The sequence below is a fragment of the Aythya fuligula genome, chromosome 5, assembly GCF_009819795.1.
Source record: "Aythya fuligula isolate bAytFul2 chromosome 5, bAytFul2.pri, whole genome shotgun sequence".
Taxonomy (NCBI): Eukaryota; Metazoa; Chordata; class Aves; order Anseriformes; family Anatidae; genus Aythya; species Aythya fuligula.
This window is the reverse complement of record NC_045563.1, coordinates 51,936,899-51,960,631: the sequence shown is the minus strand read 5'-3', so window position 1 is coordinate 51,960,631 and position 23,733 is coordinate 51,936,899. Positions and strand designations below refer to the sequence as shown.

Sequence of the window (23,733 nt, the reverse complement as noted above, 5' to 3'; positions counted from 1 at the left end):
TCTGGGGATGAAAACGGAAAGTTTCTCAGCAATGAACCACCAGGCCTCAGGTAACCGTATCCTGCAGAAAGTTGTTTAATCCATCTAACCCTCTTCAGGGACTTCAGGCAAAATCTGCGAAAGTGACACCAGTAAATAGCTGAATGCCACTTGTCCCCGCGGCCAAAGCCCTGCCTTGAGGAGAGGATCCAATGCGATGCTAACGCTGACAAGCAGAAAGAAAAAAAAAAGAGTAATCAAATCCCTGCCAGATGAAAGCCAATTGTCCTCAAAGCTGAGGACTGACCTGGATGCCGGGAAGTTTTTCTATGATAGAACAGAGCCATTGTGCTGCAGGTGAGGGAGGCCAAGGCAGGAGCTAACTGAGGAGGTGACCGAAGAGAAGAGGAAAGCGCCCGGTGCAACACGGAGAGCCTTCAGGGCGAAGCAGCCCACACTCAGCTGTGGATTGTACCCGTGGCAGCACCGAGGCCCGAAGGGTTTCCTCACGCTCCCGCTTGCCCTCCAGCAAGTCACGTCTCTGCTCCTGCTTCATCTTTTGCTCTCTGCATCACAAGCTCCTGAGGGCAAGAAGTCCTCCCGCAGCACACCCAGCCGCGGCGAGGCCCCAACATCCAGCAGCGAGTCACCAGCACGGCTCCATCCCACGCAGCGCCGGGGCTCTCCTGGCCGTGCTGCCTGATTTCTGCCCTGCTCTGCTCCAAGGGACCGCGCTCGGCCGGCTCAGCTCCCTGCATCAGTCCCCGCAGGGCTGCGTGGCAGCCTGCCCTGGCACAAGGGAATTGCTGGAAGCGCGCCCGGGTGGAGGGCTGGCACAGGTAGCTCCCTGCTCAGCTGAGCTGCACCGCCAGCCTGCTCCAGTGGGGGTTTACGCCGTGGGACTGAGCAGGTAACAGCCTCGCGGTGACGGCAGAGCAGTTGTGCAGGCAGCTACAGGCAGAAATAGGTTTTGGTTGAGCACCGCTCTGGATCAAATGAACGCTGTCTCTCCAGGTGATCCCCTGGGATCTGAAGTCTCGCTCAGCCAGAAAAAGCCTCCTGAGCGACTGGAACACAAGGAGGCTTTGTTTCCCTTGGAGAATCTAAATGAAACGTGGGGCCCTGCGAGACAGACCTCCTCACTCTTTATTCTGATTAAAATTTTACACTATGCTACCCGCTCCCTTCCCTTAAAACAGGGTGTCCAGCTACCTGGAGACGTGTCCTCAGGGCAGGAGCAGCCAACCTGTGCTTGACAGGAGCACGGAGTAACTCCCAGAGCCGCGCCAAATGCTATGCGGGAAGAGCAGGAGGTAAATCAAATAGGTCGACAAGCGAGAAAGCACACATCTGTCATCTTGCTGAGTGAGTGGCCCTTCGGGAAGGGCCAGCGTTTTTACCCAGAGCTGCTGTGGAGCCACTTCCAAGCCGCTCTCGGGCATGCCAAGAAAATGAGACGATACCGGCAGGATCTCAGCAGAAGTTCGGTGCGGGGAGGACAGGCCGGCGAGCTCCGATTTAAACAAATGGCACAGGTTGCTATGGGAACCTCGAGCATTTATAAGAAGCACTTCAAAAACAAAACAGAGTGAGGCAGATTTCATATCCAGTCTGAAAATGTTTATGACCAGAAAAGGCAAAGTGGGTATTAAATGCCTTTTAGCTAAGTCAATAGGACCGGCACTCGACGAGGAGGTATTATGGATTTGCAGCACCCACCGTCCGTCTTCTGTCCTGAACCCCAGGAGAACAATCTTCTGTACTCTGCCAGTATTGTGGCACAAAAATTCTGGTTTCTTAACCCCTTCCTGGCACCCTGTCTCTTTCTAAATTACTGCTGTCAGAAGGAAATTTCAGGTAGCTACATTAAACCCGTCAGTCACGACAAGTGGAAAATACACAGCTAGAAATAATCTGACACCGGAGAATTAAATTACGTACTGCTTAACAACTAATCAAAACCAAAAATAAAGATATTTTTTTTATTGAAAAAGAGAAATGATGAACTTTGCTCTTGATTTCAAACAGAACATGCACAGATCAACCTGGTACGGCCCAACACTGCAATATTTAATCAGGTGTCCCCCAGCCTCATCAAGAGTTTGCGCTTGAATATTCAATTATCTGAATATTCAAACTCTGAATTCTTCGTGCATGTAAAAGCATTTGGGTTTGGATAAACCAAACAGTCCTGCAATGTATTTTACTTTGTATTATTGTAATGAATTCTGAGTTTACAACTTTTTCAGTAAGCTGCTGGCTGGGATTCCTGTACTGTCAAAACAGTCCTGGGAAGGAAGAAAACCTTGGAACTGGAAAATAAACCCTTTGGACAGCATTTTTAGAGATACTGTTTTCAAATCCACAGAACTAGAGGAAAAGTTCCTCCGGCTGCTTTTAAGTTAAAGCCTAGAATGTACCTACACGTTTATGCAGTATGTAAACCTCACGCTGTGCACTTGACTCCAACAGCAGGAAGAGCTGAACAGCACCACTCCAAATTCTCAAGCTGGCCAGTCTCCAGTTAAAATTCAAGCCTTTGGGTGTCATGAAAACAACACCAGAGTTAAAAACCTTTAAAAACCCTACCTTTGCACACATCCTCTTTGGGAACCATGGGAGTGCTTTTGCAGTATTAAAGACCAGATTTCTACCTAGGAGAAAAACATCCCCGCAGAAAGATCTCCTGGGGAGATGTGGGCTGGAATCTCCTCTGCTCGCAGCCATTTCCTGCGGTTCCGGCAGGCAGGAGGTTGCAATCTGCTGCCACCTGGCTAGGTGACATTTTTGGGAGGAGGTGGGGGGAGGAAGGAAGGACCCACAACTTCCCAGCTGGCACAAAGAAACCTGACCGCTGTGCCAACTGTTCCCCTCGCAGTCAGGGCTCGCAGGCCAGGGGGAGGAACCACGCTACGTGCCTTCTCCCCACCGTCATCCTGCTTAGGATACGAGCAGCAGCACGGCCGGCACACAGACAGCAGCAATAAAGTGATGTCACCCCCAGAGAGCTCCGTGGGATACAGCATTCCTCTTTTAAATCGTTTTATTTTGAGGGGCAAGCCTCTGTATTCTTCCAGTTTGACCCAAATAAGCAAAATTACAACACAGTTTGCTAACATTATGAATTGAAACTGAGAAAGCAAGCAAGGAACTGTTTGTTTTCCTCTACAGCTTCAGCCTCCAGGATCCTGCCTGTGCATCGTGGCTCCATTGAATTCAAACAAGTTGCGATTTCCATAGGTTCAGGTTGTGGGTTTAAGAAGTTGCCACTAGTCTCCATCCACTACTGCTCCTTGCAGCATGACTGCTTTTAAACAAAAAGTATAAACAAATGTAGCTTGTATGAACTACTAAAGGCTAACATGTTGCCTAGTCAGAATACCTGGAGAAATGAGATGCCCTTCGGTTACGGAAAAACACTCTTTTTAAGGACTGCAACAACTGGGCACACATACAGGGACATAAGCAAAGCACCAGCTACCTGAAGAAAATGAATTTTGAAGTAAACTCCACCTGCTTCAACATGAGTTCTCAAAACATACATCACTGAGTCCATATCTTAGATTCAAGTACAAGAAATTAATATTACATTGGAAACTTATTTCAAATGTATTTCCAAAAACATATTGCTTTAGGAACTGGGATAAAAGTGAAGAAATTATTAGATAACAAAATAAGTTTCCCAATACCATGCATTCATTTTAGAAGAATAAGCTATTTCAAAATCTGTATGGTGTTTTAAATAGAGAATCTCCTAATAAGTTTGTCTGATATACAAAGAAAACGCTTCTGCCAAATTTCAGAATACAGGGAATGAAACGACTCGACAGCCTGTCCTTTAGGTCACCAGTACCTTTAAAAATAGGCATAACTGAGTGTTAACAACTTGACTGCTCTTGTCCAGAACAACTTTAAACTACAGATAATGCTGGCTACGAAGAGACAGGCATTTTCCAACCACCTGCTTATTCTTGCATTAAAGCAGCTTGCCAGTGTGTTACAAGGCACAGAGTATTTCCCCGTGCTTAGATCCTGCTTCAAACAGAAAGCGAAGCGATACCAAACCAGCGTTTTGATCCGGGACAGGGGATGCTATTGCTGCAGTGAGAACCATGCAGATAGCATGGTTCTCACTACGCCAACAGGGATGGAAGACTGTTAGCACTCAGGAAGTCGGTAGTTTTGACCTAGCTGATAAGATTCATGGCTAAGATGTTTGTGTTCCTTGCCCTCTTGTGACTTGTCTACACAAATAAGCAGTAAGGACCGAAATCTGCCCATAGAGAACATAGCCGAAGAAAGCCTCGACCCACTGTTCTACTAGGCACAAGTCTAGTTCAAGCAGTTTTATAACTAACAAAACTGACTGCTTTGTTGCAAAAGACTCTTGCAACCTACAAACAAAAAGCAATGCATTACCCCTCGGTGAAGCGACTAACACTCAGAAATCACAGAGTGCAGCTTTCCCATTTCTACACACACAGCGCACAGATAGCTGGCTTTACATAAAAATCCTGAACATTTCCTGGATCTGTGTCACTTGAACGTAGATCACCATCTGGGGAGAAATGGGAGATGAGAAGGTGCAAAAATAACTGCTCACTGAATCGTTCTGCTCCCGTCAGTACCTCTCAGAGATTCCGTTTCTTTTAGGAATGATCATCATCTTTGCACAAACAAAGCCTGTGATTTAGTATCATCTAAAGGCATACCATTTCTGAAAACAAAACCACGCTGTCCGCATAACAGGTAACTTCTGATTGTCAAAGACCTTCATGACATCAGTTTTTTTCCCCATCAGATATTTCACAGAACTCTGCTCCTGTAAAACACGTAGGCAACTGAGGCTCTTGATCTGCTGTGTGTTCAGCAACGCCCAAAGTGCCTCTTCACTTCCAAACTCCACCAGGTTCTGGATAAATGATCCTAAAGGTCAAGTTGATGCGTGCATCTCTGGAATGATATTCCTTAGGCACTCGATGCTGTAAGTGGCATTATGGGGAAAAAAAAAAAAAAAAAAGCAAAACAAACACACAGACACAAAAAAAAACAACTTATGAGCTGGTGAATTTAAAATACAGGTAATCAAACAACATAAAAAAAACCCTTAATGTTCTGTAATGGCTTTTCATGAACTTTTCTAAAGATTTAGTTAAGGCAAAACATTCATGTTCTGACTGCTCAGGGCTACTGAGGAAATAAAGGTCTTTTGTAGATTACTGTAGCCTTGTTAAATTAAGTTCAACAATTTTATATTCTAAGCTCCTAAATGGATTTTGCTTTTTCAGCTGCAGGCTGCAACATTCACCGCTGAACTTAAATGCTGAAACATCAGCATGTGAGCTGATTCCTTGTATCACTTAGCAGTTGAATAAAACTGCATAATTTTTGTATGGTGCTTTGAAATTCTGAGGTAGAAAGCATTGTGAAATAATTGTTTCACTGGAAGCCGAGTATTGCCTACCTTCATGGAAGTGCTTTGCACACATTTAGAGAACTGTGCTGCAAATAAAGCTCTTAAGCAGTGCCAAGGATTTCTTACCTGCCAATCCTCCTGGGTAGCTCCTTCCATCATCAGCAGAGTCCCATGATCAAGTGGGATTTTTAGTCTCTCTACGTAAGTATAGTCTCCATTCTCTTCCTAAAAAGAAACACAGAACACTGAAGACGCAGGCAAGTGCTTCTGGTAGAAAATCAGTCCTTAGTCCTCTATAGCAGAGCTTAAAAAACAGGGAGGGGAAAGGACAAAAGGAAGCTTTTATGAGCTCAGGAAGTCTAACTAGACTTCTCTGCAACCATATTTCAAAAGGAGCTGAGGAGCTGAACATTTTCAGGATGGAAAGCCATTACATCTCACTGTCTGTATAACATTGGTGAAGGTCAACAACTGCTTCCTAAGTCCCGTGCAAAATTCTGGAGCAAAGCTGCAAATGTTTTGGGAACATCCACTTGAACTGAACAGTTCTGTGTGGAAACATTCTGCAACCATAACCATGATTCCAATGGTTAACTACTTTATCCAAAATGCACATCTTCCTCTTCTCATTTTGTCTTGTTTCAGGTTCTCTTAAACTTCATCACCATTAAGCAAGCCAGGCTGCTCACCTAGAAGACGCAGTTCATTTGCAAAACTTTGGTTAAGCCTTCAGATTACGCACAACTGTTTTAAAACACAACTACCACAACCAAATGTAGCAACACACCAGTAGTAGCCTGACACAAACGGTGTCAGTCAGAGTAGTAACTCTATTTCTTTGCCCTACTCCTTCCAGTTTTACTCTGGACCACCACCCTGCTGAGTCCAGTTGCTTAGGGAAGCCTCACTATCACAACAGCAGCATCCTCACGAGATCACGCTCTGCCTGACATGCACCATCTTCCAGACTGCCACCTGGGCAGATATTATAATGCTCTGTGTACTCTTCACTATTTTCTGGTATTAGCCTTCAACAGTTGCAAAAACTTGCTGCAAAACTTCTATTCAACATGTTGACTACTTCGTACTGGAGCTTGGATTATTTCATTAAAGTGTGAATAAGAAAACCACTATTTCCCCAAATATAAAATGGAAGTACATAGTTAGCCTTTTGTAGATCTCTACTGCCAAATCTGAAAGCTGCCAAAGAAGAATGGAAAGCAACTCTCTGAAATGAGGAATTCAGGGAAGTTTCTAGTAGAAAATCACCTTCCAAACACAGGGGTTATTTGGGGGAAGAGAGGGTTAGAGAAAATATTTTAATTAGTGTTGAAAGGGAGGAGACTCATGGTCTTTTATTATTAAGTTAAAGAATGCATCAGATAGCCTGAAATAGTAAAGCAGATGATAAACTTTTTCCAAGCAAAAAAAAAAAAAAAAAAAAAAGTGACAGGTTCTCATTTTCAAGGACTACACAGTCCAAATACAGAGTTAACCTTGTTCTGAGTTTGCTGCATATAGCAAACAGTCTGAATGAAAATTTGTTATTCAAAATATATTTGTTATTATACCACTGCATCTAGAAGCAGAGATGTTTATTTTCCAAAGAGCTCACCAAATCATTTTTTTTGTTTATGCAAAAGAGCTTGATTGGGGTCAAATCAACTCCCAATAACTAAAAGCATCACTTCATGTAATTAACCAGCATCTTTGCAACTTTCTGTTCAACTCTGGGACTAGAAGTTAGCCACAGTGTGACAGAACAAGGTTATTCGATACTGCTAGCACAACTGGCAGTCATGGCAATTCTGGGTTTGTGCATTTCTTGGGGATACCTCAGGGCCTGAGGCTGTTTCAGCCGTTAGTTAAGCTCACTAAACCTCTGAAATGAGAGTTGCAGAAGGCACCGAGAATCACCTGTAGTATTTTCATTCTCCATGAAGACAACGTCCATTTGCAAAATATATTTTTAAGTTCCTGGAATTAAGAGGCATTTGTCTTGCTCTATTAGAAGTAAAGCACAATGCCAAAAATGTTTTTTTTAAAACAACAGATGAAACAAGGGGAATTTCAAAAATAGATCTCAAACATGACCGCTGATGAAAAGCAGTGCAATAGCAGTGCATGGCTCTTTTTATTTCACTGCATTACACCGTTTCACTTTGTGGAAGGACAACAGTGGGTTTATTTTTGTCTCTTGCTCATCGCAACTGAAATGAATCTTCTAAGATAAATGATTTAGAAGAAAACATCCTTTTGGCTTAGAAAAGAGAGTATGTAAAAGCAGAAGTTTCTTTCCATTTCAGATGTGACATCTGAACTTAGTTTTACCTAGAAAACAGAATTGCACGTCCATTGGTTTTGCACAGCCAGTGAAGTTAGACGCATCATGTGTCTATACTAACACATCCACCAAATCTCACTTCAGAACTTTTCTCTTTAGAGCTGATGTCAGACATGCAGGAGACTCAGCTGGGTTTCACAGCTCAGGAAATTTATGAAGGAAACTTATTCTTGATGCCTATTCTTAATCCAAGGAACTACAGGTAGTAAGTGACAAAAGCTCAGTATGAATGGATGGGAAGCCATCAATATAAAAACTGGAAGCATTCCTGGACTCCGTCAATTACTTTTCTTAAAAAGGTATTAAAAACAAAAAGGTAAGCAAGGGAAAATATCTAGAATATATAGAGAATACAGAATATATAGAAAACATCTAGAAGCCCAAGTACCAGGCCTATTGCCCTTTCCTCATGTAACGCACCCACTCACCTACACAGGACTATCTTTACACTCTGTCTTTCTGCTGATGACCTTGCATTCTGCAAGTGTGGTATGGTACCCTTAAAGTGCTCGCCTCTTTTCCTCTACTTGCCTACAGCTGCTCAAGTCTTGCCAACACCGGTGGGGAAAGCCAAGGAAGCAAGCCTCCTGTATGGCAATCCAAAAGTCCAACTCCGACCCCGTCCTGATCCAAGGCTCAGTTTCTACCGTGCTCCATCTACTCCTGTCAGCCTTCAGTTAGGCCTGTTAGGACACCAAGGGTTATTTTTCTGTTTCCAAAAGTACTAGGGCCTCTTTAATTTCTGCTAGAAGAGCTACTCAAGGACAGAAGGACCTTGTTTTAATGTTTCTTTTGAAGGACAGACCCATCTGAAGGCTGATTCTGAGAACACCACGAACATCCTGCTGTTATCTAACGTACGCACGAAAATCCCTCCCTTGCCCAGCAGCCATCAGTTTCCTTGGCTACAGACAGACGAAGGTGACAGATGAACCTGACAGCTGCCTTCCTAACTCCACGCACAGCTCACACTGCAGTTTGGTGGGCAGCTGCACCGAACCGGTCCGTGTGGCACCCAGACCTCTGCTGCAGAGCAGCCCCCAGCAGGACACGGGAGCTTACTGGGACATCAAACACCACCCTTAACTAAAATCAGTTCCCAAAAGGACCTGATCAGATAAGCTGGCGCTGTCTGAGCTGAGCAGTGATAAGCAGCAGTACAAGTGGTGCTGAGGCTGGATCAGGATGACCCACGTAACGCAGGGAAATCAGTTCCTCTGGAGTAGGGCGGCTGAGTCAGGTCTGAGTGGGACAGGGCCTCGGGGCGGTGTGGAGAGCAGAAAGGAGGTGGTAGGGCTGAGGTGACAGGTATGCTGTGGGACAGCAGGAGAGGGCTCACTGACTTAGCCAGCAGGTTGCGTGTGACTTGAGTATGAATCACAGCTCCAAAACAAAGCATTCGCCTCTTGGTTCCAGCACAGGCAGGAGCTACAGCAACCGGGGAGCAACGAGGGGGCAAGAAAAAAATTAAATAACTTAATGGGACTAGAAGCAAAAACTAGAAGAAATGAGATCACTTCACTATAGGCTTCGGACTACCAAGTAAGCATCCAAAAACCCTAGAAACCCTTGAAAGCATAGGCAAAACATCACATACAACCACACAACTGGTCCAAATAAACAGAAAAGGCAGTGTTTAGAAAAAAGAATGCTGAAAAACACCAGTGGGTGAACAAAAACACTTCCTGGAATCACGTTAACTTCCATGAAAAGTCTCCTTAACAACTCCAGGGAGGGATTTGGCTCCCAAAACATATGCAGCTTTTTATTAGTTCTTTTAACATGCTCTGGGTTGAAATCTGGGTAGAAATTATTTCGACTTATTCAGAAGGGATGTTTGCAATGTGGATTCATGTAGGCCATGCACGACTGTCTGTACTCATTCCCTATTATGTAGTGAACACTTATTCATCCACTGCAGCAGTCATCAAAAACAACAGCAGACTGAACCTTTCTTTAACCTCACTCTGGAACAGTTTAAATAACAACAACAACAATAATGCCACTTGCACCTAAACAACTTTATTTTTCCTCCTCCAAGGACAGGAAGATTTCTTTTAGTGGCAGTTTCAATATTGCCTACAGAAACTTCAAATTTCTGCAACACGAATGTAAAAATCTCACACAAACATGCAGCAGCAGCAACAAAAAAACAAACAAAAAAAATAGACACCAAACCAAAAAAAAAGCCTAGTAACATTAACTGTCTTTTTTTTTTATAGTTGTCTTAGAGAAATAGGGTTTTATTCCCTAAGAGGTTCATCCACAGTTAAATTTGGACACTACTTGTACAGACAGTCACTAATATGAGCTGGAGTCTCCAAAGGCTCCGATTTAGTACTCCTCAATTGCACTACACGACGCTACCTGACTCGTGGTACATGCTGTTTTGTACCCAGTACATGATCAGACACAGGCAATCGCTTCAGTTTTTTCCCAGCATCACTTATCCACGGTGAGCCTCTAGCACAGTATTTCTCATCTTACCTTTTCATGACACCTTTCATCTCGAAAGACTTAAAAGCATTTACAACAGAGAGAAATGAAGGCCTTTCAAACTCTAAAATCAGCATTGCTAGAATCTGGGTCCCCAAAGAGGCTTAATTTGGGGAGGAAAAGGATTTGCTTTCTCTTTTCCTCCCTCAGTGAAGACTACCTCTGGAAAACCTGACGTAGGAATAATGGCAGATTACAAACCAGATAAGAGCCTGAGATGCCTGTGATGATTGTAAATCTAAATCCCCCTTCCCTAGGCTACCCCTGTCCCTGTAACTTGCTTTTAACAAAGTACTGATCAAACTTCTAGTATCCACAATCAACTTTAACTTTTCCTTTAATGGAATGCTACATTACAATGGAGCATGAAAATTACTTCTTTGGTGGTACAGCCTGAAAGGTTGTAATTTCCATCAGGGCGTCTTGTAACTCCCACTTGGCAAAGCACCTAGTGTCATAGGATGCTCTCAGAAAATTGCAGGCTTTTGGAACGCACAAAGAATACGTAACGTGACATATAATTTTAAGTACAAATTCCCTTAGGCACATGATACACAGTTAATAGCAACTTGTTCAAACATCACTCTGCACGTGGGGATCTTATTTTAGAAACAGGTATGTCACAGTTGCAAAAGGAATGCACTTTATATTTAACAAGACCGAGCTAGTCAGAAATATCAGGTCAAAGACACTAAAGAAAAAAAAATGAGGAGCACTTGAGGGATATATACATTTAAAAAAATCACCCACCTCAGGAAGAAAAGGGAAGAAACCATACAGTACAGATCAAATAAAGTGGCTAATTGTGAGTGGCACGGACTGAACTTCCCCCTTTACACATAGCAGGTGTCTTTTGAGAAAAGAGCAAATGGACATCTTGCTCAAGAACTGCGTTCAATTTTTAGGGGGAAATTGCAAAGTTTATACTGCAATCTAGGTGGCTTTAATTCTGATCCATCAGAAAGGAAGACATGCGCTCTGGAAATGAACCTGGGCACCCTTTACAGCTTCCCAGAGGGATGAACTTTCCAGCTGACATTATGTTATCATCACAGAATCAAAGACACTTACTCATGCTATGCCCAATGACACAATGCTCCGGTTATGTCATCTCATGCTCAAGGACCACAGGGTTAAACTCCCTTCAGGCAACAAAACTCACACATTAAAGAGCTGGTGAAAAACACAAATTATTTAGTTTTCTGATTCAAATCCTGACCTTTTTTGTTCACGACTTGGTGACCCCTCTGTCACTCCTCAAGGGCACATTTCAATACCCCAGGGCACAGTTTATAGGTTGGTACTGTCCACCTTTGCTTTCTGCACTAGTTTATTCAGAATAATTAAGAATGTAAGTAGACAGCAAACAGCTTCTCAAAGATCCCAAAGTGCTTTTCAGACTGCATTTTTCAAACTACATTAAAAAAAAAAAAAATTCCTCAGAGTTTTCCTCTGAGTTCACAGCAAGAATATCACCACATAACAGAAAACAAACAGAACAGACATCTGAAGCAGGATACCCTACAATGAGGCTTGTACTTTCAGCAGAAGAATGCGATCCCTTTACTTCAATAATGCAAAATCTAAGTGCTAAGTTACTTGTTGCTTAAATGCCTGTTACACAGCATTTTTTCTAGAAAGAGTATTCTCTACCGAATCAGAAACTAATTCCTGAGAGGATGTTCACACATGCCTCCTATCAAAGTAACGATCCCTGTTTAGTCTGTGCAGTATGATACCACAGTTTGGTATTTTAGGTAAAAGAAATGGGCTGCTCTTTCCTGCTCTTCATTGGCTCTCAGCCTGAACATGCACAAGTCAAAATTCAGACAATGTTAGGGGATTTTTACTTACAGGAATGGTCAGAACTACTCTGCGTAACACATACACTATGAATTACACCATTACTGGGGCTTACAAAACAGCATTGAATCTATGGCTCATTTAGATAGTGAAAGCTCCCTTCTGACATCGCTGATTTCAAGTAATGGGAAAGGACCTTATCAGGGCAAAATACTAGGTTGCAATTTCACTGCAGCACTACATTGCTGCACATTATTAGAGTGGTTACATGCCCACCCTGAAGATGTCATGTTCCATGTAACAGGTTTTTTTGATTCCTACACTTATTCCCCAGAACTTTATGAGTGTTTCCACTAATTGCTAACATAACTAAATGTTTGTAGTTATTAAGTTCTCTAAACAGAGGAAAAGGACTAAACAAATGAGTTTGGACTCTTTCACTGCAATAAGAACACTCACGGGGGAGGGTTTCTTCCTCATCTCAAAGGTCCGGGTAGCACCAAAGCTAAGCGAGACAATGATGGGATTTTTTCCCAGCGATGGTTCGTCGTCACTGTGCCAGTCTACGCTGTCCTTCTCGTTTCGGTACAGGTTGCAGAGCAGGGAGTTGAAGGCATAGCCAGAGAACTCTTCAATGCGCTCCTTTAGCATAGTCAGCAGAGGATGCCACTGCAATCAGCACAGAGGGAGTCAGGTAAATACAATGAAAGCTGGGCAGCAGGCAATAACAGCAGGACACAAGGGGAAAACTACTCTTGGATAAGAAACAAAACATACTGCACTTTCACCACAATGAACCCGAAGCCAAACAAATGCCTCTGAACAATTTTTATCAAATTTTTAGTAAAGCTGAGGAACAGGCTTTCTGCAAAGTATGCTTGTTACCTATGGGTCAACACTAAATCACCTCTTAAAAATAAGAAGCCAGTCTGCCTGCTAGTGGCAGCCGCTAGCCACCTCAATGAACTGAAAAGTGAGGAAGTGGATAGAGTAAAATCTGCTTGAACTGAGCATAGATAAACACCAGCAGTTCTTAACCAGAACAAAAACTCTGCAACCTCTCCCATGCATATCTGTCTGCTCTAATCTCCTGGCCAAGCTAGCAGAGTTTAACATGTGGGGCTGATAACACCTGAGTTACTTAACCACTGCTGGTGGGCACAGCACACCCAAAAAGTTGCAGCTGGTGTCCCTGTAAATCCCTCTCCATTCCCCGCAGGTGACCCAGAACAAGAGCCAACAGTTGGCCTAACGCTTCCACAGCGTGGCCCTCTGCTCCCAGCTCCAGCAGCACAGCGTGCTGAGCCCCGCTCATCTTCTTTTGGGGCTTTGACTTCAGCTGTGTAACTTCTCAGTGAGCCGCAAAATGGATGGCACAGGCCCCGAATTTCCCCCTTCCCTTTGCTACTATCTTGCTGCGCCCATAGCCCGTGGCAGCTCTGCGCATTCCATTACAGCTCAGTCCAGTGAATCACTATTCAATGTTACAAACTTACATCATGACTTTCAGCTGTCAGAGTGCTTTTAAGTACTACATAAGCTAAAAGAAAAGAGAAAAAAAGGCTCAGAGCAATGTCGGCCAGAATATTTTGCCCATTATATAAGCAGAAACACAGAGATCAAGAGAGGACAAAGAACTGATTCCAAACCTCTCAGCAAACACTGGCAGAAGGAACAGAGAGCAGGAGTTATTTCCCAGTATCCACCTCAAATAATCAACTCTGCACCACTGCCCTTCCATGCTTACCCATGTTTAGAGGGTTTTTAAACTATTGGCTACACTACAGAAGCCTTCACCGTGTCATCTTTCTCTGTTTGGTATTCTTCTAGATAAGTCACCCCGTCAATGACTAAGCATCATGTGAATAATTAATTATACATGAACACAGCCTGTAGCTATGGGATATGTAGGGAAATCAGTACCAGCACCCAAAAACGCGATAGCTTGTACTTGGGTTGCCTGAAGGACAAAACACAGGATCTCCAGAGCTGCAGCATGTGCCCAACATGCTATGCAATCACAGACGAGTCCAAAGAGAATGACTGGAAGCACTTCCTAGTGACCCAACGGACTGGATTCCCTCAATTCCTATCACAAAAGTATTATTGGTAAAAATGTTATATACTGAATTTTACAATGCAGTGGAAACTTCACAGTAAACCTGCAGGAGTGGAAGTAAGTTTGTTGTGATACATTACTACATCCCCAACTATGTCACTGCTTACAAAGACACTTTTTTCTAATACAAAAGTTTATTTGCACAGTAGCACTGGATCATACTTGGCAGTGCTGCCATCACACCCAGCCTTATCAAACAAAAAATGAGGGGCACAAAGCTAAATCACTCCTACAGATCAAACGTTCAAGGCAGGCAACTGTTTTTGACGAAGCTGTGCACCGAATTGCATTTGGTGATTCGGCACTGAGGATGTTTTTGTAATATAAAACCTACTCCACAGGTAAGGGCTGTGCTGTTTGTACCATCCACGGCTTTTTTTAGGCTGCAGAACTCCCTCCTACAAAGCTGAACACAATGTCAGAGTGCCCATGTGCAGTCTACCCTTATAGCTGGCTACAGGCAGTTTCCAGACAATGGCAGTGGTCCAACAATGGCTAATTTAACTTCATGCAAACTGGACTGAAATAGTGAACCAGGGGCATAGAGGCTCTGTCTAACCTCTGAGCAGCAACAGCTTCCACACAGTTCTGAACTAGTTATAAATGACTAGCATGTACCAGAATGATTTTGCGGGCGGCACTTCCAAGCCCTGAAGTCATTGTGCTTCTAGAGAAGTCCACGTAAAATAATATTCCACGAATAAGTACAAAAAGTGCGTGTTTTCCCACTACAAAACTACCAACTACGAGATTTTTGAAACTACAAAATCTTTACAACTCATCTTGGTAAATAACACCTTTCCACTCCCCTCAAACTGCGCTTTGCTGGAAGTGTCCCATCCAGCAGCAGTTCAGGACGTGGGACACTTTTCTTTCTTTTCAACCCTAGCCAGCCCTCAGTACTCACACTTCATTTACGCTTCAGGACACTGCAGCCTGCTGCCATGGTAATTTCAGACAAAGCAATGCCAAGAGATGGGACAACAGGCTGGAAGCCAGCAAGAGTAACTGAACACGACCAACACATCAGCAAGTCACTTGGAAGATTTCTAACTGTTCCAAAATAGCACGGGAAATTGTGTGACACAAGCTGGAGTGGCTGAGCAGGCACGTCACATGCTGAATCTCATAACATTTACATAGGAATCAACAATATGCCTAAATTCAAGTTTAAGCTGTATTGAATCTAGGTGTTTCTGAACATAAATATTTCAGTAGTTGATGTTGTTATATCTCTACAAGAAAAACTCAGTACAACTATGTAGGCTTCAATATAAAGATGCATAGAGTAAGTCACAGAACAGCTGTCACAGAACAGTAATTTCCTTTTCCAAACTTTTATCCACTGAATAATGCTCCTCTCAATCAATCCACTCATAATGCTTATTTCACAAAGTTGTCCACCTTCCACTAGAATCTGTTGCTGGTCACAGAAGAAATTCTGACAAATGTTCTAGATAAAAAGAGGATAGAAGGAAGGTTTTGTCTCTCAATCTCTGCAAAGGGTTTCTTTGTAAACAATAATAAAAGGAAACTGTAAAAATATACATACATTTGGGTTTGGCTGCATCGTTATCCTGGAGTACGTGTAAGGAAGTTCCCCATACCAGGAGGTAAGCCTTGGCTCCTCAAAAGACATTTCTGAAAAAAACAGGAAGACTTCTCAGTTGCTTTATCAAAGAACTTGAAAATGGAAAAGCACAATTCTGTCAAAAAACTTAATCAAAAAGTGACTGTTCACTCACCTGAAGTTAAAAAGTGGTTCCTTAAAGATTTACATTACAGAATGAACCCAAGTGAAGGAATATCACTCAAAAGCAGACTCTGTGCTACATTTTTGATTATATGAGAAAGGTATTCCCTTGCCAAAATCTTGGAGCCACATCAATTTTCTCATCCCCATGCCAGACTGGGCAAGGACTGGATAAATTAAAGGTAGCAAAACGAAACTGAAATTTTATTTACAATTCTAGTTTGCTTTACATTCTCCTGGTTCCAATACGCTGGCATTAACCGCAAGATATTCCCTCCGAAAAGGATGAAGCGTCAGGGACTGCAGCATCAGTGGGACATTACAGAAAGAGAAAGCAGTGAAGCTGAACAAGTAATATTTTGTCAAACATGCAAGTGTTCTGTGGCGTAATACAAACATCAAGTTCAAGTACTTTCAGCTTCTGAAAAGACTGCCTTGGTAGTTATTTCTCACGTTTGACAGGTAATACTCTCCATTTTACACTACCTTCAGTACAAGCCAATAAACACAGATGTTGAAGAAATTTTCCAGCCCTGACCGGTAACTACTCCAACGTATTTTGTCATATCCGTTCATGCCTAAAAGGAGAAATATAGCTGGAACAGGTGGCCCCTTAGTGAACAAATCCAGAATAGCAGACTCTTCACTTACTTCGTACTGCAACCAAGAAGCAAAAATAAGGGAAAAGAAGTGTGCTTTGCTGGAATTCGAAGAGAGAGTGGCAAAAATACTACTGGTAACAGAAACCTCAAAGAAAATAGTTTTTACAACATCACTGGGAAATGGTATAAAGGGATGGAGCACAGACTTATTCAAAAAGACTGCAGGAAAAAGAACTGAAGATGCCACAGAAAGGAAATCCTTTAAGACTTATAAGACAGAGAGGCAATTTTCATCTCTCTTGAACTTGGAAAGAGCTGAAATAATTGTGAATTGGAACACGGTGACACAGATTTGAAAGATAAGCAGTAATTTTCAGTTATGCAAGGAAAACCTGGGAGGAAGTATGTGAAGGAGTGGCAATGTGTAAAATGAAAAACAATGACATGGTGTGCGCTGTGTGCATTTTAGCACGGAAATGACCTGAAAAGTTAGTCTACACACCCTTACCCTGTCTGATGTGAGTTCTCTGACCCCAGGGTATGTCTTGGAGGAGTTGTTCAAACATCCAATCTGCTTGTTCCGAATCAATGAAGCCAGGAATCAAATGAATCCTAAGGAAGAAGATACAGAAAAGAAGGAAGGAATAAAGACTTCTATATATGCTTTGATAAAATACTCTAATTTCTGGGATTCCCAAAGAATTTAAGGTAATATAGGCAGAACAGAAGGCAGCAGGAACTCAACTCCTAATGGGTCTCCCCTAACTAAAGATGTCTAATTGCTTTATAAACCTATAAAAACATATGTAACCAACAATAACCCATGAGTTCCATAATCAGCCATATACTGTGCAAAAAATGGTATCCTTACTTGTTTTTTACTTTCCACTTGAAAAATTACATACCCCAATTATGGTACAACAATCAACACAGAAAAGTAATTGCCTGAAAGTAATTCATCATCTCCATGGCACCTAAGAGTTTGATAGCCCTTTTTCACTACTACCACTCTATCTTTTCTTTTGAAAGCACAAGAATCCTATAAGCATTTAATCTCTCCAGTTTTCATATTTTTATATGTACATTTTATATTTAGACTGTACTAACAGCAGCACTGAAAAATTCTGGCCACTGTGCTGGCCTGCAGAGTAGGAAAGCTATTCATGAGAAGTTGCCCTTAGGAAAATGCAATGCTCCAAAGACACCACAGTAAGAATAGGTAGCAAAGATGTTAAAAAGAGATGTCAAATCCAATTGTTGAGTTTTAAAATACATATATAGTACAGCAATATATTATGAAAATATAAACTCCTGAAAGTGGCAAAGTAACACAACTGGTTGTATATTTTTTTCTCTCTTCCCTACTGGTCAAAGCTTTTTTCAAATTTGTATAAAAATTATTTGCAGTTTTAGAAGGAAACAAGATGAAAACTTTCAAACAAATTCACAAGAAGCATTTTTCCAATATTGGAAAAAAGAAGTCTATTAAGTTCAAATAAAAAAAAAAAGAAGACTGAATATTGATATTGCAGCCAAGTCAGCAATGCGAAATAAAATGCTTTTAAGTTGGCAGGAATCACAGAACAAGTAGGCTCTAAAGCGTCCAGAAGCTGTAATAACTAAGACAAAAGACAGAAGTAAACAGGACAACCCCAAAGTTGCCCATCTGCTTAAAATCTTTTATTAGATCAATTAAAAACAAGTCATATTTACATCTAAACATATTTGGTAGCTCTCAGCTACATATGACATAGACCCCACACCCTTGCTAACACAGGAGTACCAATCCAAATGTCAAGCAGCAACTTACTGCGGTGCACGGAACAAATGGATGTAGCCCCTTCGCCTTATTCCAGACAAGAGCACTAGATGTAGTACGTGCTAGATGTTAAAAGGTTCACATGTCATCTCCTCAGTGCTGCTCAGAGCTGTGTAACTCTGCTGTGCCTGATACTCACAGTACTTCCAGAGGTACTCTAAACACATGACACACAGGAAGGGCAACAGGCACTTGCTCAAGTCAGAACACTCTGCAGAGACCAGACTTCAGAAAGCTGAGCATCACCGCAGTGTTCAGCAGCAGCAAATAGCAAGTTTCAAAACACACGTAATCCACTTACCTGGAAACTCCACTTGGTCCCGTGCTAAGCTCATACACACCAGGCTTGCTGAGGATATAGACAAGAAAGAGCTGTCAGACGCACCGACAACAGTAAGTGATCTTACACAGAGCAACTTGGACTAGAATTGCTGTAAGCCTGCACTAGGGTGAGTTTTCCTTAAAGAAAAAAAAGAGAGAAAGGAAAAAAAAAAAAAAAAAGAAAAAAAGCTTTGTGGTACTAAGAGAAGCAAAAATGTTCTGAAGAGACAGAGGTTAGATTAAGGCAGCCAGGAATGTCACAGAAAAAATGAGTTTGTGTGTACTTCCTCTCTCTCGCTCACACTTCAGCCAAGGCTCAATACATGGTTTTAGGGCTCTGGAGACAAGTAAATGAGGGATGTCACAGGGAATCGAAGGGAGACGACCACAGAAAACTGTGCCCTGACCATTATGCTTGATGTTTGCAGTTATAGGTACACAAAGAGCGTGAGTCTAACTGTGGACATGTAATCCAGTTTTCAGTCACACAGAGAAACCAAACTACAGGTATGCAAACAATATTTAAGCCAGTGTAGCTGGTACAGAGGGTAAATATCTCTACCCTCTGTTACAAGCTACACAGCTGTGAAGTATTATCTTCTCTCCCACGAACTGTGTTTCACCTGCAATCTCATTTTTCTCCTAAGCTAGCTCCAATCTGTATACTGATCATCACAAGACCATCACAAACTGTTTTGCACTGTGCTGGATTTAAGTTGAATAAACAAGAACTTCTATACTCTTTTCCATATTGCACATACACTCAGAGCATAAACCATACAGTATTATCTACAGCACTTTGTTTTAATGAGAACAGCAGCTCAGTTTTCTTTTTCCCTGCAGTTTTTATTTAATTTGTAAAGAAGAGTAATAAAGCCATGTGAACCTTTAGAGCATTTTTTAACACACTGAATTTGCTTAGTACCTAGATTTATTACTACTAATAAACAAGAAGCAAAGATCTGTATCCTGTATCATTCACACTGAAAGGGAAGTATCTGCTAGCAGATACATAGTATCTGCTACAATCTCTTAAGTGTTGCTGGGAAATACTGTTACTATTTCCACCAGGATTTTTCCCGCATCTTGGCGGAAACACCTCTCACAAGTAGTTCTAATTAACGAACAGTTCACTACCACACCAGTTGTGAGAGGGTGGCTGAACATGGGGCACCAGAGGGCATCTGAATCGTGCCTGCTGTGCATGAACACCCACCCAGCACCTAATCTGAAGTGCATGCAGAGAACTAACAGCAGACCCCTTGAGGTAAGCACATGCAAATCCGACTCGAGACGGATCCGTAACTTGCCTCACAGGAACCACTTAGTAAGAAAACTATCATGATGACCAAACTGAAACAAAATTATTTTTTAAAATCTGTATCTTCACCATATACCACCACACCTTGCCATACTTCATGCCATGTTTACTCTGAGCAAATCCCTGAGATTTTTGACAGAAAGGGCATTTGATCTACAGCTTACAAGTATCTAGCTTCACTGTGATGCTTATGAGCAGCTACTTCTCTGAACCTTCAAAGGAAGCAGAGGTGCCATACCAGTTACATACATGGATAACAGCAAGTAATTTCCAGTATAGTTTACACAGGGACTTTTCTAAGAAAACGTACATTGTTAACCAACATAGATACATTTGTGGTTCTGTTATCCAAGAACCCCCAACCATTCATTTTTCCTGACTTACAAAGCTACACCAAAGCCACAAAAACTACGAAGACATGCTTGGACTCTCCTGCCTATAAACTCAGTTCAGGATAAAAGGGTTGAAAGTCCACGTTTTGTACTAAAATTTCTTCCAAGGTATAGTCAGTTTAAGCAAAGAAAGAACTCTTTTAAGCATATTCACCCCAACCAGAAAGACAGAAAAGCCACAAGCTAGATGGATAGCCAGCAGTATACTCACTCTATCACACCTGCCTCAGGAACCTTGCGTTCCACCTGAAAGGTAACCAGACAACACATGGTGAATACTAAATGCTTACGTACCTGACGTGCTCTAGTCAAACAGAGCTTTTTGCCATCTCTAGTGATTCTAGATAGTTGAAGACTGAAATGTCATTGAGAAAAACACACCTCTGGACAGTTGGTAAAGCAGCAACACTCCACTGCATCCCCTGGAAACCCTCAGATGCAGCTACCACTCCAGATGTATTTTAACAATCAACTGCCCCCTAAAGGACAACCCTTTCTAAACTATTTGCATTATCACAATACTGAATTGCAACCAAAGAAATCCTAGCCTTACATTCAGAATTAAAAATGTACAAGTACAGAAGAAGGGATGAACAAACCTCAGCGCCAGTCAATTAACAAAACGTAAAACAGATTAGACAACAGGAATCAACAGCTTAAAATGGCAGCTGGAGTTGAATCCAGCCTATATTATCATTGTAGTTGCCCTCGGGATTTATGGTTCTCTTCTCTGAGCTCATTGGAGGGCTGAAATTCAAGGTGCTATGTAAATGAGCATGTAAAACAGTCAAGACAGTACTACACAGGTGCCAGGGCTCTGCTGCAGAGAAGAGAGAAACTTCCCAGAATGTCTCCAAACCTTTCAAGCCATGAAGGGTCTTTCAACTATTTCTGGCTTAGAAAGAAGCATTCAAGATTTTTTTTCACAAGCAAGGAACTACCTTCCCACTGCAAATAACAAAATATCATTCATCTCCTTGTGGGCCATAAAGGAAAGCCTAGAAAACAAATCTCACATGCTTCCCCCAGCAGAAATATTGCAGATACCCTGAGACTAAAACAGAGCTCAAATCATGCTTAGGAACATTGCATTGTTCTGAATATTTAAGAAAATATATTATTTGGTTCTTCAAAAAACAAACAATGAAAAGTAGCTATGAATAGGTATGTAATGAATACCTAGACTGAACCTACACAGATGGACAGATCATAAGTTTCAAATTACGTTTGATAAAAGCCCCTAAAAGTTCAGCTCAGCTGAGTTTTTCATTTGTTTTAAAATACAAGATCATTAATGTCGAAGTCCGTAATTTTTCAGCTCATTGTTTAAAGTTTCAGAGAACTTGAGATTCTGGCAATAAGCGTTTAATTAAATAATTAATTACCTCTGATGGCTTTTCAAAGACAAATTGCTTTTGAGCGTGAAGTTGACCTTTTTTCATCCACGCCTGTCCAGTAGCGCCTGCAGGGGAAACGCTGCTGGCCACAGGTGCCTTTGGTGCTATAGCAAAGGAAAAAAAAAAAAAAAAAAAGGCATGAAATTGCACTTCACCCTATGGAAAACACAACGCTCATGTCTGGAAGGACTTAGGGAGTCGTTCTTTGAAGGATTCTCCTCTGCTTGGCAGAGACTTCTGCTGACAAACCAAACCTACGTCACGTTAACAGTTAAAGCTGCATAGCGCCTTGAGTATTTTTATTTGTTATTCACGGATAAATGGAAAATGTTTTTAAATGAGTTTCTGCCAAATGCAGGTGCTTACAAAGAAAACGTGCTGCCTTTTGCTAACATTAAGTTAAAAACAGAGGGGAAAAGGGGACAGGCGGAACTCAAATTCTTCATAGGACAGCGTGGGAAGGAATACATGGAGGCATTAGGGAATTCTACAGTCCTAAACACGCAGCACTACAGAAACAGAAGTCATTACGGCATGAAAAAAACTGCATTAAAACTATTAACTCCCAGGTGCGGGTCCCCCCCGGAGCCCCCCCGGCCTTCCCCCCGCCGCCACCCGCAGCCCCGGGCCTTGCCTGCGGCTGTCCCCGCCGCGCCGCCGGCCCAGGCGCCCTGCACGCGGGCCCGCCGCCGCCTGTCCGCCATGGCGCCGCCGCCTCGGCCCGGCCCCTCAGGCCCGGCCGGGCCGCATGGCTGAGCGCCCGGCACCCTCTGGTGGCGGCTGCGGAGCTTGCAGCGAGGCCTGGGTGTGGAAGGAGCTGATTAATTAACAGCTTCGTTAATAGAGCCAGCCAAAAGCCTAGCGGGTTGTGGTCCGGGGATTTTAAGGTGTTCGCCGAGACCGCAGCCGGACAGAGATTAATAAAAAGATTCAGTCTGAGATATGGAAGTGCAAACGGTTTAAGAAGGAAGCCAACAAAGCAGAGGTTGAGAGTGAATGCCGTTTTATTGGGTTTACCAAGTGAAAATCCACACAGATTGGTTAGTCCAATGCTTCCACATCACCTCCTGAGCAAAGTCCTGCACAACTGACCTCACCATTCCTGATCCAGGAAACGAGAAAAACATCAAGAAAACTATGGGATAGGAGCTTTAGCTCAGATTTGATCAGCACCATTGCATCGGTATTCGGGTTTTTTCAATGTACAGAAATGTTAGCCCCAAATCATATTTCAATGCAACACATTTAACTTCAAAGCCAGAGCTTGAAATTATTCTTCCAAGGACAAAGCAATCTCCATTTGTTAACCAAAGGCAGTCACCACAGAAAACATTGGTAGCTACTTACAATTTCATTTGGCTTGAAAGGTTTTTGTTTTTTTTTTTTTCCTTCACATTTATATAAAGGAATGTTAGAGACCGTATCTTTAAAGGTCAACACAGACAACAGCAGTACAGACTTCTCATACACTCTGATCCCTGTCTCTGAGCTGAGTAACTTCAGCTTTACTCAGTTTTGGAATAGAACTACAGAAGAAATCAGTTAAACACAAATAAAAATACTAAGAATTTCTACATTTAAAGTTTGCTAGTTCTCATTTTTAAAGCTGTCATAAATATCCAGAATTCACATTTCAAATGGCCTCACCAGAAGACACAGTGACACACATCTCAGAAATCATCTATCCATCATTGCTAACAAGGACAGTAACTCGTTTCAAGCTCTGCATTCAAAGTGCCAATAATCTTTTACATAACAACCAGCAAGTAACACAACTTGTGACATACATCCACATTGTGTTATCACCATCTATTACAAAGAACAGGCACTGAACTTTTAAAAATGTTATTACAAATTGTAAAGATTACGACTGAAAAGTTAAAATCCATATTCAAGAACCAAGAATTTCAATACTTTTTGCAATGTTATTTTATGTATATATTTATAGATGAGCAATTACACTCAATTTTA

General features: G+C 42.1%; 1 protein-coding gene across 1 annotated transcript; it reads right to left on the bottom strand.

Moving 5' to 3' along the window:
• Positions 1–1,704: 1,704 nt before the first annotated feature.
• Positions 1,705–22,466, bottom strand: ALKBH3 (alkB homolog 3, alpha-ketoglutaratedependent dioxygenase). Its single transcript, XM_032188046.1, has 9 exons — positions 22,397–22,466; positions 21,751–21,866; positions 20,577–20,611; positions 18,633–18,680; positions 17,021–17,124; positions 15,710–15,798; positions 12,498–12,707; positions 5,522–5,620; positions 1,705–4,961 (listed from the first exon to the last, which is right to left on the bottom strand). The coding sequence occupies exons 1-9, from the start codon at positions 22,464–22,466 to the stop codon at positions 4,869–4,871; spliced, it is 864 nt and encodes a 287-aa protein (XP_032043937.1). The 3' UTR covers positions 1,705–4,868.
• Positions 22,467–23,733: the final 1,267 nt, after the last annotated feature.

Coding starts and splice junctions, on each gene's coding strand:
- ALKBH3 (XM_032188046.1), bottom strand. CDS start 22,466: ATGGCGGACAGGCGGCGGCGGGCCCGCGTGCAGGGCGCCTGGGCCGGC. Junction 21,867..22,396: donor CGCGGCGGGGACAGCCGCAG/GCAAGGCCCGGG, acceptor CCTTTGCTATAG/CACCAAAGGCACCTGTGGCC. Junction 5,621..12,497: donor TGAGGAAGAAACCCTCCCCC/GTGAGTGTTCTT, acceptor GTTTCTTTTTAG/GAAGAGAATGGAGACTATAC.